The sequence below is a fragment of the Ochotona princeps genome, chromosome 7 (assembly GCF_030435755.1).
Source record: "Ochotona princeps isolate mOchPri1 chromosome 7, mOchPri1.hap1, whole genome shotgun sequence".
Taxonomy (NCBI): domain Eukaryota; kingdom Metazoa; phylum Chordata; class Mammalia; order Lagomorpha; family Ochotonidae; genus Ochotona; species Ochotona princeps.
Window position 1 is genome coordinate 57,966,627 of NC_080838.1, and position 16,763 is coordinate 57,983,389.

A 16,763-nucleotide genomic window follows, 5' to 3' on the forward strand; every position below is an offset into this window, starting at 1 on the left:
TTCTGACTTTGGCCTGGCCCGGCCTTGGCCATTGCTGCCATTTGAGGAGTAAGCCAGGAGACAGAAGATCTCTGTTTCTCTTTCCAACTGTCTGAAACTACCTTTCACATAAATAAGTTAATAAATAAATACACATTTTAAAAAGTTAAAGTGAATCTCTGCATGTTGTTCAGGAAGTAGTAGCCACTTTTCAAGGTTTAATGCTTACCATTGCTTATAATTGCAGGCAATACAGACCCCAGAAGGGAGGCATTTGTGTTGCCAACCACACCTCCCCAATAGATGTTTTGATCTTAACAACAGATGGATGTTACGCCATGGTAAGAGCAGTTGACTAGTCCTTCAGTAGTTGTATTGTGGAGATTGCTCAAATGGTTTATTTTGGCACAAACAGGAAAGTTAGTTCACACTGGCTATTTTGATTATACTGTTGTAGTTGTTACAGAATATATTTACATCAAGAATGTATAGGGTAAGGGCTTGGCAGCGTGGCCTGGTGGCTAAGGTCCTCGCCTTGATCCCATGTGGCCGCTGGTTCTAATCCCGGCAGCTCCACTTCCTCTCTCTCCTCCTCTCAGTATATCTGACTTTGTAATGAAAATAAAATAAATCTTAAAAAAAAAAAAAGAATTTATAGGGTAAGAAAGTAGTCATTGTATTCAAAGTAGTAAGAAATTTATTTACTAGAATATAGATACATTTGAACTTAATAGAACTGTACCAAGTTGATTCCATTTTTCTTCAAGTATTTCACACTTGAGAAGTTTTCCTTAGAGTGGTATGAATCCCCTGGTTTTCTCTTCCTTCCGGAACTTACATACCATCAGAACACATCTGGATTTTACAATGAGGCTCTAGCAAGAAAGGCAAATATTTATGTTGACTTTCTCAGTGTCTATCCCTACCTAGTGTCAGAAGAAAAGAGAACAGAACTCAACACCAAACCACAGAGCCCACACTACAAAGCCCTTGAGAATGCTTGCCCTGGGGATGAATAGGAGCTGGTTTCTGGCACTTTTCAAAGTCTTGGTTTTTCTGCTATCCTTGCAAATGTGTTAGGATTTCCTTCATCTTTTTTATGAGTTAGCTGAATTCTGCAGGATAACTGAAAGTGTGAAATAGAGTGCCTTGGCTGGGTTCCTGAAGGACCTGCTCTTCATATTCTGAAGTGATTCAGAGGGAGCAAATGAGTTTTATTTCATTTGCTAGCTCCGGAGATAGTGGCAGTCATGTGCTGTGCTTTTGTGGGAAGGCATTTGAGGGGAACTGTTGTTGACTGTTGGCTGAAGGATGGAAAGTGTGAGTGCTGCAACGTGTCTGTATTTAGCTTTCTAGTGTCTTAGGTGATCACTGAAGGGATTTGGAAAAATCTTTTTAAAAATTCCTGTTTTATTACCATATGTTATAGACCATCTGTATAAATTATGATTTCAGATATAAAATTCTTGGACATATACATTTTAACATATTATCAAATTTCTCTAAATAATGAAATTCTTCTTGAATCTAAGGCAATTTTAGCTGCCTTTATGGACAGAATAATGAATTGTGAGAATTGATGATTTTGAATCTTTTTTAGATTAAGTTGTTAGATATTTTTATGTAGTTATGTGTTTTACATGATGCTCAAGAAAAACAACAGACATGTACATCATGCAAATACAATTGTGTGTGTAATGTTAGTGTAATTCATGGCTGCCCTAAAAACCATCCAAGGACTATCAGTAGGGCCCCAGCCTATTTCTGCATATATGTAATATATGTAATATATGTAATTACTACACAAGTACCTTCATTTACGTCATTTCACCTGCTCCATAGCCTCATGAAGCTAGGGCTATTATGGAAGAAATTATGATATAGATGAAGTAGAGACTTAGGCAACCAACCTGCCTGTCTGTGTCTGTTTTGGAGTACTATAACAATACCACAGACTGGGTGAATTTGTAGCAAACAGAAATGTGTTGGCTGCTAGTCCTGGAGGCTTGGAACTGTAAACACCAAGGGCCAGCATCCCAGGGGGGGTCTTCTTGCTGTACATCTTCACATCGTGGAAGGTCAAAGGGCCGCGACATGAGCAAAGCAAACTGTCACACTGGAGATGAGGATCAATACAGAAGTGCTGGAGAGGCAACCAACCCAAAACACTGCTCAGTCATGATTCTGTGTGTCTGGCACCAGGTTCTTTCTGTGTCCTGGTCAGCAGAGTTGAGACCCAGTGATGACTGAGGGCCTCACGATTTTGTTGGCATTTTCCATGCCTTTTGATTGCATTTAAACACAGTTCCCTTATGAGCCGCTTTAGAAAAGCACAGTAGCTTTGAGCTATCCAAGAGGCTGAGTGGTAGAAATCTGAAGTCAATTGGATTTAAATTGATGTGGTGCAGTCAGAAGCAGGAGGAAACCATACGCCATCCTCCAGGGATTGTAGTAGTTGGCTAAACATCAGTTATTCATTTGAAAAACATGAAAGAACTCCCAGCAACGACTTTTTAAAAAAATTTTTTTTTTAGCAACTGAAAATTGTGTGTATGTGGTATACAACATGACGTCAACATATATATTATGGAATGACTTAATCAATAGCATTAATTACCTCACTCATTGACTTTTCTTTTCTTTTTTTTAAGATTTATTCATTTTATTACAGCCAGATATACAGAGAGGAGAAGAGACAGAGAGGAAGATCTTCCATCCGATGGTTCACTCCCCAAGTGAGCCGCAACAGGCCAGTGCTATGCCAATCTGAAGCCAGGAACCTGGAACCTCCTCCAGGTCTCCCACACGGGTGCAGGGTCCCAATGCATTGGGCCGTCCTCAACTGCTTTCCCAGGCCACAAGCAGGGAGCTGGATGGGAAGTGGAGCTGCCGGGATTAGAACCGGCGCCCATATGGGACCCCGGGACTTTCAAGGCGAGGACTTTATCCGCTAGGCCATGCCGCCGGGCCCTCATTGACTTTTCTAAGCTCTACTTTTTCCTGCTGGACAAAGCTCCCTATTGTTTTGAAAATTTAGAAATAGTTTTCAGCTTAACTGAAGAGTTGTGAAAATAATAGTATCACTTGAGATTCCATACCCTGTATTCACTTTTGTCTTGGGAAAAGTTGGCCTTATTTACCTTATCACTTGTATTCTCATGTCCTGGCTCATTGTTCTTCTGTCTACAAAAAAACAAAAAAACAGAAACAAAACTGATAACTATTTGTCTTTTTTTTTTAAGATTTATTTATTTTTGTTGGAAAATCAGACATACAGAGAGGAGGAGAGACAGAGAGGAAGATATTCCGTCCGATGGTTCACTCCCCAAGCAGCCGCAATGGCTGGAGCTGAGCCAATCCAAAGCCAGGAGCCAGGAACTTCCTCCAGGTCTCCCACGTGGGTGGAGGGTCCCAAGGCTTTGGCCCGTCCTCTACTGCTTCCCAAGCCACAAGCAGGGAGCTGGATGGGAAGCAGGCCACTGGGATTAGAACCAGCACCCGTATGGGCTCCGGGTACATGCAAGACGAGGACTTTAACTGCTACGCTATCATGCTGGGCCCTATTTGTCTTATTAATATCTAACATTTATTTATATTATGTACAGTGGAAGTCTGAATGTATACCGATATATCCAGTTTCCAGAGTTCTTTTTTTGCTCTCCTAAAATATCAACATATTCACTCATTTTCTTATTTGTTTCTAAAACTTTTTGGTGTATATTTTGAGTTTCTTTAAGAGGCATAGGGACACAGAGAGAGGGACAGAGAAAAGCAGAGAAAGGTTTCCATCTATGCGTTCAGTCTCAGGACCCACAGCAGCCAGGGCTAGGTAGGGTTGAATCCAGGCACCTGGAAATTAATCCCAGTCTCCTACTTGGGTGGTGGGGACCTAACTCCTTTCTTGGAGCCGTCATTAGCTGCCTCACGGAGTAAACAGTAGCAGGAGACTGGAATCAGAGGTCAGGTTGGGAGTTAAATCAGACACCCCCCTAAGGAATGTGTGTGTTCCAAGTAAGTCCTAGGTCTCTGCTAAAGCCCGCCTGTGCGCTCCGAATCCCGCAATACGAGGGTACTGCCAAAAGTTTGTGGATAAATGACAGGAAGGGGTATGTTTATTTTGGTGCAAAAGATTTGAAATCCGTGTGATTTTTTTCCTAACATATTTTCCAAGATTTTTTTGAAGACCTTTTGTACATCTTAAGTTGTTTCAGAATTGCTTCACGTATTGTACAACAGCCACACCAAACCAAACCGAGGCGGAAAAACTACTCATAGTGAATAGGGTTCAGGAGGTTTTGCAGTTCTTGTTTTCTGATCGTAATGGAAGATTTATCACCAAATCACGTTGTTGTTGCTAAGATTCTTGGATTTGTCCCTCTTTTTTTTGTCCCCTTTTTCAATGTTGTTCTTTTATTCGTTTTATTCATTTGAAATACAACCAGGCTCATTTGTTTCAGTTTACTATTACTGTCCTTATTGATAGAATTTTATTATTTTTGAATATATAGGGAATTCAAATGAAATGAAAAAGGCATATTCACCTAAGTCATGCCCTCCCATGTTCATCCTATCCAATTCTTTTCTGCCTTGTAGGTTTCCAGTCTAGTTTTGGGGTATCTGTTGTAGAGAGAACCACGTGTAGATGTCATTTCCCCTTTCTTTTATACAAAAGGTAGCATACCAGGTTTGTTGTTTTGCCTTTTAACCTAACCATATATCCTGGAAATCACTCCTCAGTTGTGGAGCTCAACCTGGCCTTTTCCCAACTGCATAGTACTCCATTATAAGTATGCACTATTGCTTTTTTCAGTATGTGGTCTATTTAGTCATTTAGACAGCTTCCAATCATTCACTGTAATGAGCAATGCTGTCATTAATAACTTGGGCATATGTATTTTTATTTTGTTGGAGGTGTATCCTCAGAGTGAATTTCTTGAAGAGGAATTATTGATATGAAGGATTAATGTAAATATCATTTTGGTGACTGTTCCCCAATTTCCTTTCATTGGTGTGTAATTCTTTCTACTTCCAAGCAGTGTGTATTAAATGTGCCTGTTTCCTCCAGCTGCACATCCGATTATATTATCAGGCATCTTGTTACATCTTGGTCAGTCTGACAGGTTGGAAAAGATATTTCAGTCTAGTTTTAATTTGCATTTCTCCAATTTTTAAAAGCTAACGATAATTGATGCAGCAACACATTTGCAAATTACAAGTGAACTATTGAAGAGTACTTTTGCTTACATTTTGTTTTTCAAGTCCTTTAATAAAACTAAGAACTTGAGCTGGGAGAAGGCAGTCAACCTTGTCTCTGAGTGGGGACCAGGAATTTATTGGTATTTTCAGATGAAGCTTTCTTTGGGCAACTTGGCACTTCATTCTTCACATGGTACTTCTAGGTTGGCCAGGTTCATGGTGGATTGATGGGTGTAATTCAGAGAGCTATGGTCAAGGCGTGTCCACATGTCTGGTTTGAACGCTCCGAGATGAAGGACCGACACCTGGTTACTAAGAGGTAAGCAGGGAATTTCTTCTGTATTAATGAACTAACATAAAATCTAATAAATCTAGATCTTCCTTTCAAGAAGGAAGCAGGACTGCAAATCAAAATTAGGACGTATAGATGTCCTTGTAGTTGGATTTCTCTGTTGTACCACATGTTTTTCGCAAGGTTTTTAAAAAAATGTAATGCTATGGTTTTAGTGGAATAGGTGTTGGGATTACAAGGTTCAAATGTCATTATCACTGTGAGTTAGGTACACTCCATTTGAATTTTCAGAGTTAAAAATTGCTACCTTGATAGTTCAAATAGTAGTAGCTGTTTGCAGAAGGGATGGATGTTTGTGGAGTGACTTCACTTCATCCAACTACAGACGCAGCTAATGGCCCTCATGGTATAGGAACAGAAGGTACGTCTGGGGGTTTGGTGTGGAAATAAATCACCAGCACGCTTTGTTGGAAGGCAGATTTTTATCTGGGCACTTTAAGTGAAGGTAATCCTAAAGTTGTTGGAGAGGGTGAGAGGGAGAGAGTGACGGTTTTCCCATCTGCTGGGTCGCTCCCCCATCAGCAGTAGCTAGGGATAGGCCCTTCCTTGAGTTGGGAGCACAGTTCAAGTCTTCCATGTGAGTAACAAAACTGGAGTCATCCCCACTGAGCCAGAGCTGGGCATTAAGCCCAGGCAGTCCCATGTGTGATGTGGGCATGTTAACTACTAGGCTAAATGCTTGTCCTTGGTCCTGGAAAGTATGTTTTGAAATCTGTTTCAGCTGGAAAGAATATCTTGGGAGCCCTTTGCTCTGGGGAAGTCTGGCAGCTGGGACCTCTCTACCTCAGCTCCTTCCGGTTTCTGTGAGCAGGACTGGGCATCCAGGACCAGCGCAGGGAGAACATCTGCCGGCAAATCAGTCCTCTCCTGCATGCTGTGGGCTTCAGAGCCAAGTCCAGCCGGACCCATTTAGGGAGTTTTCCTCTTGCTGAGTGTAGTGCAGACAGGCCCAGCAGTTCAGATGGGGAGAGGCACAGAGGAAAAAGGCACATAGCCTCAGACCTGGGGATACCAAGGCTCTTGTCATAAGACTTTCTGCTCTCTTTCCCGGGAGTAGGCAGCAACATTGAAAATCACGGACCGTGAAATTCGAGAAAGGGAGGCAAGTAGAAAGCGCACCTTGAGTTAATTTCCTGGCTGTTTTACAGACACATTTGTGCTCGTAGAGTGGAAAGGATGCCGGAAGGACCCTTGCCTCTCTGTAAAGCTGGAATTTTGATTCTTTATTTTTCTTCACAGATTGAGAGAACATATTGCGGATAAGAAAAAATTACCCATATTAATCTTTCCTGAAGGTAAGAACAAGGACTGCCTACCAGGCTATGTTTGTTGAAAAAATGGAATTGTTCTAGAATTTGGGATTTTTAGAGTCCCGATACCTGCTGTCTTGTAGGAATGGGAAGCTCTTCCCCAGGCTGTTCATTTCCTGCTTTCTGTTGAGACTTATTTAAGTTTATGCTACCTTTTTGATTTTAAAAGTCAGTTCTTGGTAGTGATCTGAGAAATGATGCATGAGTTTTTTAGGGTCTTATTTTATTACTTCAAGAGGTAGAGAGAAAGAGACAGAGCTCCTGTTTGCTGATGCAGTCTCCCCCAAATTCTGTGCTGTCTGGGTGTGGCCAGAACCGGGGACCAGGACTCGATGCAGGTCTCCTCTGGGCGGTGGCATCACCGACCTGAGCCATCACCTGCTGTCTGCAGATTATACAGCAGCAGGAAGTTGGAACTGAGAACAGATCCGGTACCTGGGGCACCCCAAGCAGCTCCTTAACCACCAGGCTGAATACTATCGAGACCTGTGTTTTAAACGTTGAAATTGCCACCTGTTGTAAAATTATTTCCTTAGAGTGGGTGGTCGTAAAGCAAAATTTTGTACTTGAAGCTGCTTAGAACTGGCAGGTTGGTAGTTATGCAAGATTTGATTAGTAAACTAGTAGTAAAATGCATGTAATTTTGATGTTTCAAGTTGTTTTTGTATCAATCATTCCTTTTGAAATTTCTTTTAAAAAAATGATCATCCTTAAAAATATTCTCTCGTCTACTTTTATCGCACTGTAGGCACCTGCATCAATAATACTTCAGTTATGATGTTTAAAAAGGGAAGCTTTGAAATTGGAGGGACCATTCATCCTGTGGCCATCAAGGTAAACATTCAACCATAAAAACAGTAGTGTTGGCTTAGACCTTCGCTTTGATGTAATGTCAAGCCTGAAGTTTGTAAGGGTGAAAAGCACTTGTGTCCTCTGGCGTCAGACTCACTGGTTTGTTGTATTCTGCTCCTTTTGCTTTCTGCTGCTATGTCTCCATTCATTTGTGCGTAGACAGACACGGTGTGACTACCTGCCAGTCATGGTACTGAGTGCTAAGGATGCAGCAGAAACAAAACAGATACTAACCCTACTGTTGTCCCCCTAGGAGTTAATGGATGCAGATACCTCGTAGTTACTTCCCAACCCCACTATTACAGCGCTCTGAGCCCATCTTAGGTAGTCAGCTAGATGTTGTTGGAAGAGTTACCTTGCCTGGGTTAAGATTTTTGATCAGTTCCATCAGGTGAAGTAACTTTCTCTTTTGAAGAGATGTATTTGTTTGTATGAAAGGCTGAGTTATAGGCAAAGGAGTGTGAGAGGGAGGAAAGGAAAGCAAAAAATGAGGGAGGGGGAGAGAGAGAGAGAGAGAGAGAGAGAAAGAGAAACATTCTCTGCAGTGATTCATTCCACAAATGGCTGTGACAGCCAGGGCTGTGTCAGGCTGAAGCCAGGAACCTGGAACTCCATCTGTGTTGCACATGGGTGGAAAGGAATGCAAGTACTTGAGTCATTTTCTGCTATTTTCCCAGGTGCATTAGCAGAGAGCTGGGTCAGAACTGGAGTAGCTAGGACTCAAACCTCTATCCCAGTGGAATGTTGATGTTTCAGCCAGTGCCCCAACTTGTTGTACCACAGTTGTGACCCCAGTACCATTTTTTGAGGTCTGATGGAAGTGTCTGGCCAACCACGTTAACAGCATTGACATAAATAAGAGAAACAATGACTTAGTTTGTAATTGGGTTGTTTTCTTTGTTCTCAGTATAATCCTCAGTTTGGGGATGCATTTTGGAACAGCAGTAAATACAACATGGTGAGCTACCTGCTTCGAATGATGACCAGCTGGGCCATTGTCTGTGACGTGTGGTACATGCCCCCCATGACCAGAGAGGTATTCCCAGATGACAGCTGCTCTTGATGCTTTATCTGTCTGAATAAAAGCTAGGGAATCTTTTTTTTTGTTTGTTTTTTCTTAAAGGAAAATGTTATCATTTCAAAAATGTACAGAGAAGGTGAGATAGATTTTCCATCCACTGGTTCATTTCCCAGATGGCCACAATGGCCAGTGCTGGGCCAGGCTGAAGCCAGGAGCTTCATTTGGGTCTCCCACCTGTCTGGAGGGGCCTAAGTATTTGGACCATCTTCCACTGTATTCCTAGATGAATTAGCAATGAGCTGGATTAGCACAGGACACATCGGATGCCAGCATTGCAGATGGTGGTTTTACCTGCCTCAACCCCAGTCATAGCTAGAAAACTTCACTGAAAGTTGGGTCGCTTGTTTTTCACATCATGCTTTTCTGCTTTCTCAGAAATACCACTTTTTAATAATATACTTAGCTCTCTTCAAATAAAGCCATTTTGATATTCAGATATTGTTTCCCATATAGCTTTATAATTGCTGTTGGTTTGTTGAGCTTACGGATATTACAGAATCACTGAAAACCAACAGTGAGCAAAATAAATATATTCATGTGGTAAAGTAATACAGCAATGAATTTGCCTGTTGGAATAGATGATACTTGATATAACTGGCTGAGCTAAATGTGAATCTGTATTTAAAACTAATATGAAAGATGATGAGACAATTTCAAGGTATTATTTATAAACTGTATGCACATGATGAACTTAGCATTATTATCACTATTGTTTTTTTAATTAGGAAGGAGAAGATGCAGTTCAGTTTGCAAACAGAGTTAAGTCTGCTATTGCCATACAAGGAGGACTGACTGAGCTACCTTGGTAAGAACTTTTGCAAAAAGACTATCATTTTATTTTCTGTAAACCTACCCAGTGTGTACAGCAAGAGCTGGACATTTTACTCATTCATGGACCCACTTCGTCAAACTCAAGCTCTGGGGTAACAGCTACATAGAGCAGGCTGGCCCCAAGAACTGTGTTCCTGGTGGCCATGTGCCTCGCTAAAACGTAGGGTTTGTATTATTAGAGAAGGAATGGAGAATGGGGTGGGCTTGGAAGACAAAAGGTTACCTCCAGGCTCATTCATATTTAATTCTAGCTGTAAATATTTTAAAGAAAACGTAAAGGCATAGAGGTAGAAGATCTCAGTTATGAAGAATTATGGTTTTAGTTTGTTTCCTTCTTGTTCAGCTGTCTTGCATGAGCTCACCTGTCCTGACACAAGCTTTGGAGAGACAGCGAGCTCTCCCGTTTCTCCACGGTGCAGCCCCACTTCATGACCTCATGCAACCCTAATTACCTGCCATCACTCCATTTCCAAGTACCTGGGAGCTAGGACTTCAACACAGGCATGCTGAGGGCTTAAAAACATCCTGTCTGTAGCAGAGGGAGTTAGCCATACATGTGTAATAGTGGGAGGTCAATTTCTTACATACAGATGCATCAGCATGCCATTATGGAATGGTTTTCTTTTTCTCAAGTCCTGAAAGTAAGATCATGTTGTCCGTTTTGGTGTGGGAGAAAAATAAATACTTCATCTGAAAATTCTTTGAGACTGAGCTGGATTCAGCCATCGAAGTAAGGTTGGATGCCTTCAGAACCAGCTGAAGGACCCAGGGCTTAGGGCGGGGACCTCTGGAGGGGGTGGCTGGTTCTTCCATTCCTGCATGCAAGGATGGGCAGCTATGACCTTGTTAAATCCATTCCTTGAAAAAAATAAAAACAAATTTAACTAGGAGAGCTTGTTTCTGGCATCCATTATGCTAATGAAGAAACCATTCATTTCTACAGCTTAAAATTTTTTATGCTCACTGGCAAAGGTGGCGAGGGAACCTACTGAGAGCTGAAGCCTTGTAGTGGCCCTGTGGAAGGTGGTCTGCCCCTGTGGGTGTTGCCGGCTGTGAGGGCGTGGGGTTCTGTATGAGTTCTTGGCTTAGGGCAGCTCTTTAGCCCTCACATGTATGCTAAGACTGACATTTGTAAACTAGGTACAGTAAATCAAACGACGGGCAGCACAGCGAGCTATGATGGCAGCTTCTGTTAGTCCATAGATGCCCTCGTGATCCATTTTTCTACTGGAACTGGTTTCCTCGTTAATTTTCTTAAGCTCTTTCTGCCCTTCTTCATATCTGACATCTTAGCCCGACTGTTTCGAACTATGAGCAGTGAGGAAGAGCTGGAAGTTCTGGAGCTTGGGATCTGTAGCCTCATCCTCAGGGAAGGAAGAAAGCCTTGCGATGCAGAGGAGCCTGGAGGAGGCAGCACCCAACAGGTTCCCCATCACAATGGTCTCCTACAGCTGCCAAAAATGGTCTTCCGAAGTTTTCTGCTTCTGTTTTTCAGACCACATGCCATTTTTTTTAAGAGTGATTTTATTTTGATTGAAAAGTTAGATATACAGAGAAGAGGAGAAAAAGAGAGAGGAAGATCTTTCATCTGCTAATTCACTCTCCAAGTGGCCTCAATGGCCGGAGCTAGGAGATTCCTCCAGGTCTCCCACACAGTTGCAGGGTCCCAAGGCTTTGGGCTGTCCTTGACACAGGCAGGGAGCTGGAAGGGAAGCAGGGCCACCAGGACTCAAACTGCACCCATATGGGATCCCAGAACATGCAAGGCGAGTATTTCAGTCACTGGATTACTGCACTAGGCCTTTTTTTTTTTTTTTTAATTTTTTTTGGTGATGTTTACATAATTTAGAAGGATGCACACCCATGTGGACCACTGATTAGGTTCGGAAGGGTTGAAGAATGGGGGAAGTGGATGAGATGATTTGTTTCCAATTTTTATTTTTCCTGTATCCTGGGGAAGTGGGGAGCGAAGGGGAGAAGCCGCACCAGCACCCTGATTGCATCAGTGCCCGAGGATGGAGATGGCCACCCCGTGTCATCCCTGGGTCCCCGATGTGGAGCATGCTCCGAGGGTGCTGTCCAGTGGTTTCAATAGTTCCAAAATGCTGTTGATTTTGTTGCTCCAAAGATGAGGAAATCCTCCCAAGGTCCATTGGCTGAGATAGTCCACCCTGGAGTCTCCACTCGCCCAGATACTTGCTGTCAATGCTTGGCCGGGGTAGTTGTCCAGTTTGTTCTTCCCTGCATCCTCTGCTATGATAGTAGATGTCCTCTGAAGGCCCCATTGACCTACCATGTCCTCCATGTGCATCTGGGTGTGCCGTCCACTGCACCAGTTTGAGAAACTAAGGATGTTCAGTTCTGACACTTGCACTCCACGGTCAGACCGCAGATCCTGAGGTTTTCCCTGTGGTTTGAGTGCTGAGTCCAGCCGTTCAGTTGAGGGGGTGGAGGGCAGGGTGTCTCCAGAGCATCTGAGGTGACTCCAGAGCTGACTTCTGTGTGTGCTAGCTGGTACGGAGCCCGGCTTGGTTCAGAACATTTCTTTGGTAGCATTTGTATGGAGTTCAAGTTCTGTCCTCATGGGACTGAGTTCACTGGCTAACCTGGGATCATTTGTCATCATTAGGAAGCCCTTGGTAACCATTTCTGCTTAACCGGGTTAAAATTAAATAGTAACAATATGGTGTTTTTAGAATTAAAATCTAAAACCTTAGGTTCGGAGGGAGACAGTGCCTCTGCTAGCTCAGCTTCTTCCCAGATCCTTCAGTTTTATTGTTTGTGTTTCCCAAAGAAGGAAAGACGCACAGGGCCTTATTAACCCAGGCAGGTCAGTGTCTTCACCACCCCAAAAAGAGTTTAAAGATGAGGGCCCAGTGCAGTAGCCTAATGGCTAAAGTCCTCGCCTTGCACTCGCCAGGGTCCCATATGGGCGCCAGTTAAAGTCCCTGTGGCCCTGCTTCCCATGCAGCTCCCTGCTTGTGGCCTGGGAAAGCAGTGGAGGGCAAGGACAAAGCCTTGGGACCCTGCACCTGAGTGGGAGACCCGGAGGAAACTCCTGGCTCCTGACTTTGGATCGGCTCATCTCTGGCCGTTGCGGCCACTTGGGGAGTGAATCAATGGACAGAAGATCTTCCTGTCTCTCCTCCTCTCTGTATATCTGACTTTCCAATAAAAATAAATAAACAAATATTTTTTTAAAAAAAGATGATGGACCCTGAATGGAGGAATGCTACTTACAACACAAACTTCTGGCTCAATGCAGCTTCTGGTTCTGTTGTTTTATTCTGTCCTGGGATCTAAATCCTGGAAAGGTAGGACTTGAAGTGAACACATACCATGGTAAACACAGGGTTTGGCTAGAATAATGATTAGGCCATTTATCTGTAAGGAATCCACCCACACAATTGAAAGCCTTCCATCATTTATCATGTATGTATTATTCCTTACGGTGTTCAGTCAGACCTCGGTGGGTGAAAAACAACAACAGTATTTTGTTTTCCTAGGGAAAAAGTTTAGGACACGAGTCTGCACTTTAAGAATCCTTGTTTAAATCCAAATATCTAAGTTGACAATCTTAACTTTTATGAAGAAATGGAGTGGAGGCGTTATTCTTTATGTGTGCAAAGCACTGGAAAAAATCATTTCTTCCTCAAAGTGACAAGTAGTTGATGGATGGGAGAGCAGAGACTAGAGCCTGAAGGTTCCTGCTCAGGGAGACAGCTGGCGGGGAGGTCTTACAGCCTGGCCTTTGTCTCCCCAGGGATGGAGGGCTGAAACGAGAGAAGGTGAAGGACAGCTTCCGGGAAGAACAGCAGAAGAATTACAGCAAGATGATTGTTGGCAATGGCTTGCTCCACTCAAAATCGGACGGATGACATCTTGCAGATAAACTTGGCTTCTCAGAAAACTTCCCTTAGAAATGGATTTTTTTTTTTTTTTTTTTTTTGTGGTGGTAGGATTGTTTCGTTTTCATTTTTAATTTTTTCTACAGGATGATTGTTTCTGCCTCTTTGTGGGCAGAGGGAGAATTTACAGGTACCCATTTGGCTTTTGTTGTTCTAGAATTAGCCCCTTGCATTGTCAGGTAGTTCACGGAGTTCAAGTTCAGTCTTTCATAAAATGATTGCATCATTATTGATTGAACGAAAATACTTTATGAAGGAACAGGTGCTTCTAAAATGTGTTTGGTACTTGTTGATATAATGATTTTTAAAAAATATCCCGAATTCTGTTTGCATATTTTTTGCCTCCCTTCAAACTTTTCAATGGTAGCATGGTGCACACATCCATGCCGAGTTACCATTATGGTTCTGTTCTACCTGTCGCAAGGTCCGAAGGGTCACCTGATCTGAGAGTGGAAAGAAAATGTAACTTATTTTTTTTGCTGATATATTGGAAGAGAAATACTATTTGGCTAGCTTCACCAAAGAAAAATAATTTAATTGTGTGTATGCATGTATATGTAGGCAACTCCCCAAATCAGGGCTTTGAAGTTATAAAGAGCTTAACCGCTTTTTCTCATTGTTGTGCTAAAGATCTGTCTGTTGCCCTTTCATCTAGGGGCTTGTTGGTAACTAAATAGGTTTTCAAGTAGAATGAGCCTTTAAAAAAAAAAAAGGAGTCCCATTGAGTGTGATCAGTATGAATGAGTGGCTGAGTGCAGCCACCCCTCACCTCCACCCCTCACCCCCATATCCCTCACTTCCACCCCTCACCTCCACCCCTCACCCCCATATCCCTCACCTCCACCCCTCACCCCCATATCCCTCACTTCCACCCCTCACCTCCACCCCTCACCCCCATATCCCTCACTTCCACCCCTCACCCCCACCCCTCACCTCCACCCCTCACCTCCCTCCCACTGTGGTCTGTTGCTGAACTTCTCCCGGGTCCTAAGCAGAAAACTGAGTGGTCTGATTACCTTCCAGAAACTGAGCCTTAACATTTTTCCGGGGAAGTGAGTGCCCCTGACCCAGCGTAGGCAGTGTGTGATGTCCGAGGGGTGTCGTCATCCATGCTCAGGAGTGTTCCTCTCTTCTCTGGGAACCATGCCCAGAATGTGAAATGTTATACCATGAAGAGAAATAAATTTTATATTTTTACTTGTGTGCCGCATTATTTCCTCCTGCCCTCGCCCAGGTCTGGTTTTGAGTAGGCTGAATCCGGCCGTTGGCCGAGAAAGGACTGCTTGTTTTCATTTCAGCGACTCAGGTGTACTGAACTGCAACACCAGGGCAGCTAGAACATCCACCACTTTTCTCGTTGTCTCTATTTAACCTACTTATTTAGACTCTGACCCCGGGGACTCCATCTTGGACTAGGTCACAGACTTCAGCTTCACTCCAGGTGAACTCAGGCCATCATATCTCGTCGACTCTCCTGCAAGGCCCGGCCCTGGTGCTGTCAGCTTGCAGACAGGATCCCCCCATCTCAGGCAGCTGCCTTCCTGTCTTTGCCACCTCCTTTCCCTCTTCTTTCAGCATCTCCTGCCTCCTCTCACCCCAAAGTTGCAACTCCAAATACTAATAAGCGGAGGTGGTTTCGACTTGTTTTTTTTCTCCGACAAGGTTTCTCTTTCTTTTAACTTAGTGTGTTCAGTGTACTTGAGTTAATAAAATCTATCTTATTAGCCCCGTTCTCAGGAAAGCTAATAGAACAGATAGTGGATGTTCTGTGTAGACCCCAACAAGATGTGTCTTTGTGAGGTGCTGTGAATCAGTGGATGGAAGATCTTCATCTGGCTTGTGTGAGTCATATTTTTGGCTTTTCAAATATTTTCACTCATGTAGTTTTGAAATACCTTGTGCTTATTGATGACATATTCTTCCCAATTCAAAAATATCACACCTGCAGGACTTGAGTTGTTTTTTTGTTTGGTTGGTTGTTTTTTTTAATTTTTTTTAATTTTTTTTTCTATTCATTTATTCATTAATTACAGTGTATTACATGACACAATTTCATAGCTACTGGGATTCTCCCCCCTTCACCCCAAACCCCTTCCCCATGGTGAGTCCCCCCACCTTGATGCATAACCACAGCCCAAGTTCCACCGATACTCCCTAATTAAAAGCTCACACCATACAGAGTCCAGCATCCCACTTGTCCAGTCAAGTTCAACAGCCTCCCAGGGAGGCCCTCTCAGGTTTGAGGGCAGAGCCAGCAGAGCGTCATCTCGATCAATTAGATCAGCAACAATCCAGGTACGATGAGACTGGTGCAGAGTCCACTGATTGACATAGTCCGTCTTAGAGTTTCCCCTTGTCCAGTTTTTCGCTGCAAACATATATCTGAGGTGGTTGAGTGATCTACTCCATCTTCTATCTTTTCTTGGTTAATGTTTTGATTCCTCCATTTTGTTCAGGGGAATCCCCAAAGAAACTTTGAGGTGTTCCCAGTCCAGGCTCCTAAATACACTACTAGTAAGCACAGTGCCCGCCACAGTCCATCACTCCGATCATTTGGTGGTTGTAATCCCTGGGTTGGTTCTATTCTGAGCCCTGACCTCCATTGGATCTGATGAGTATTGCAGCTCTTCCCGGCTCTGCCCATCACACACTCGTCCCTCACCTAAATCAGTGGGAGGTGTGCTGGTTGGGTGCTGCATTCCCTATTGGCACAGGCCATTTTACCTTGGCATTTGGTGTTTTGTACTGTTGTTATCGCAACCAAACCTGGCCAGACCCCCTCACAGTTCCAGCACTGGGATTTGCCAGTGGATGACGTGAACCGACTCAGCCTGGTCTGCCCCCAGCCTGAGCCAAATGTATGCCAGTGGGTCACTTTCCAAAGCCTCTTCTGGGTTGTTTACCTCCATGCTTCCTGCGTTTATTTCTAGGGTCAGTGTCCTATCAGAGGAACTATTCAGATTCCTCCATCCGACCCCTTCCTGGTGTCAAGTTTCACACATATCAGCAGGTCCTTTGGCCAGCACCACTCTTCAACCCATTCTGGTTCCTGCTGTTGAGAGTTTCAGCCCAGCCACGGCTCGTCCATACCCACATATAGCTCATCTATGGCTCAGTTGGGGTTGAAACCTAGCCGAGTCCGTCCCACATCTACCCTGGTCCTCCAGAGCTTGGTTGGTTTTTTTTTAAATGCTGCTTCTAGCTCATGGAGTTTGGTTTCTTTGTAATCCCCAAAAGAATGTTCAGGCTCTTTT

The 16,763-nt window shown here is 43.4% G+C and overlaps 1 protein-coding gene across 2 annotated transcripts in view; it reads left to right on the forward strand.

The window, feature by feature from the left end:
• GPAT3 (glycerol-3-phosphate acyltransferase 3) overlaps positions 1-14,105 on the forward strand; it is a 49,093-nt gene extending 34,988 nt beyond the window's left edge. For both annotated transcript variants that reach the window (XM_058667072.1, XM_058667073.1), the window contains exons 6-12: positions 227-320; positions 5,379-5,494; positions 6,767-6,822; positions 7,586-7,671; positions 8,597-8,725; positions 9,496-9,575; positions 13,365-14,105. In XM_058667072.1, coding sequence (XP_058523055.1) covers positions 227-320; positions 5,379-5,494; positions 6,767-6,822; positions 7,586-7,671; positions 8,597-8,725; positions 9,496-9,575; positions 13,365-13,479 — 676 coding nt within the window. In that variant the 3' untranslated portion in view covers positions 13,480-14,105. The remainder of the gene's footprint in view (positions 1-226; positions 321-5,378; positions 5,495-6,766; positions 6,823-7,585; positions 7,672-8,596; positions 8,726-9,495; positions 9,576-13,364) is intronic.
• Positions 14,106-16,763: the final 2,658 nt, after the last annotated feature.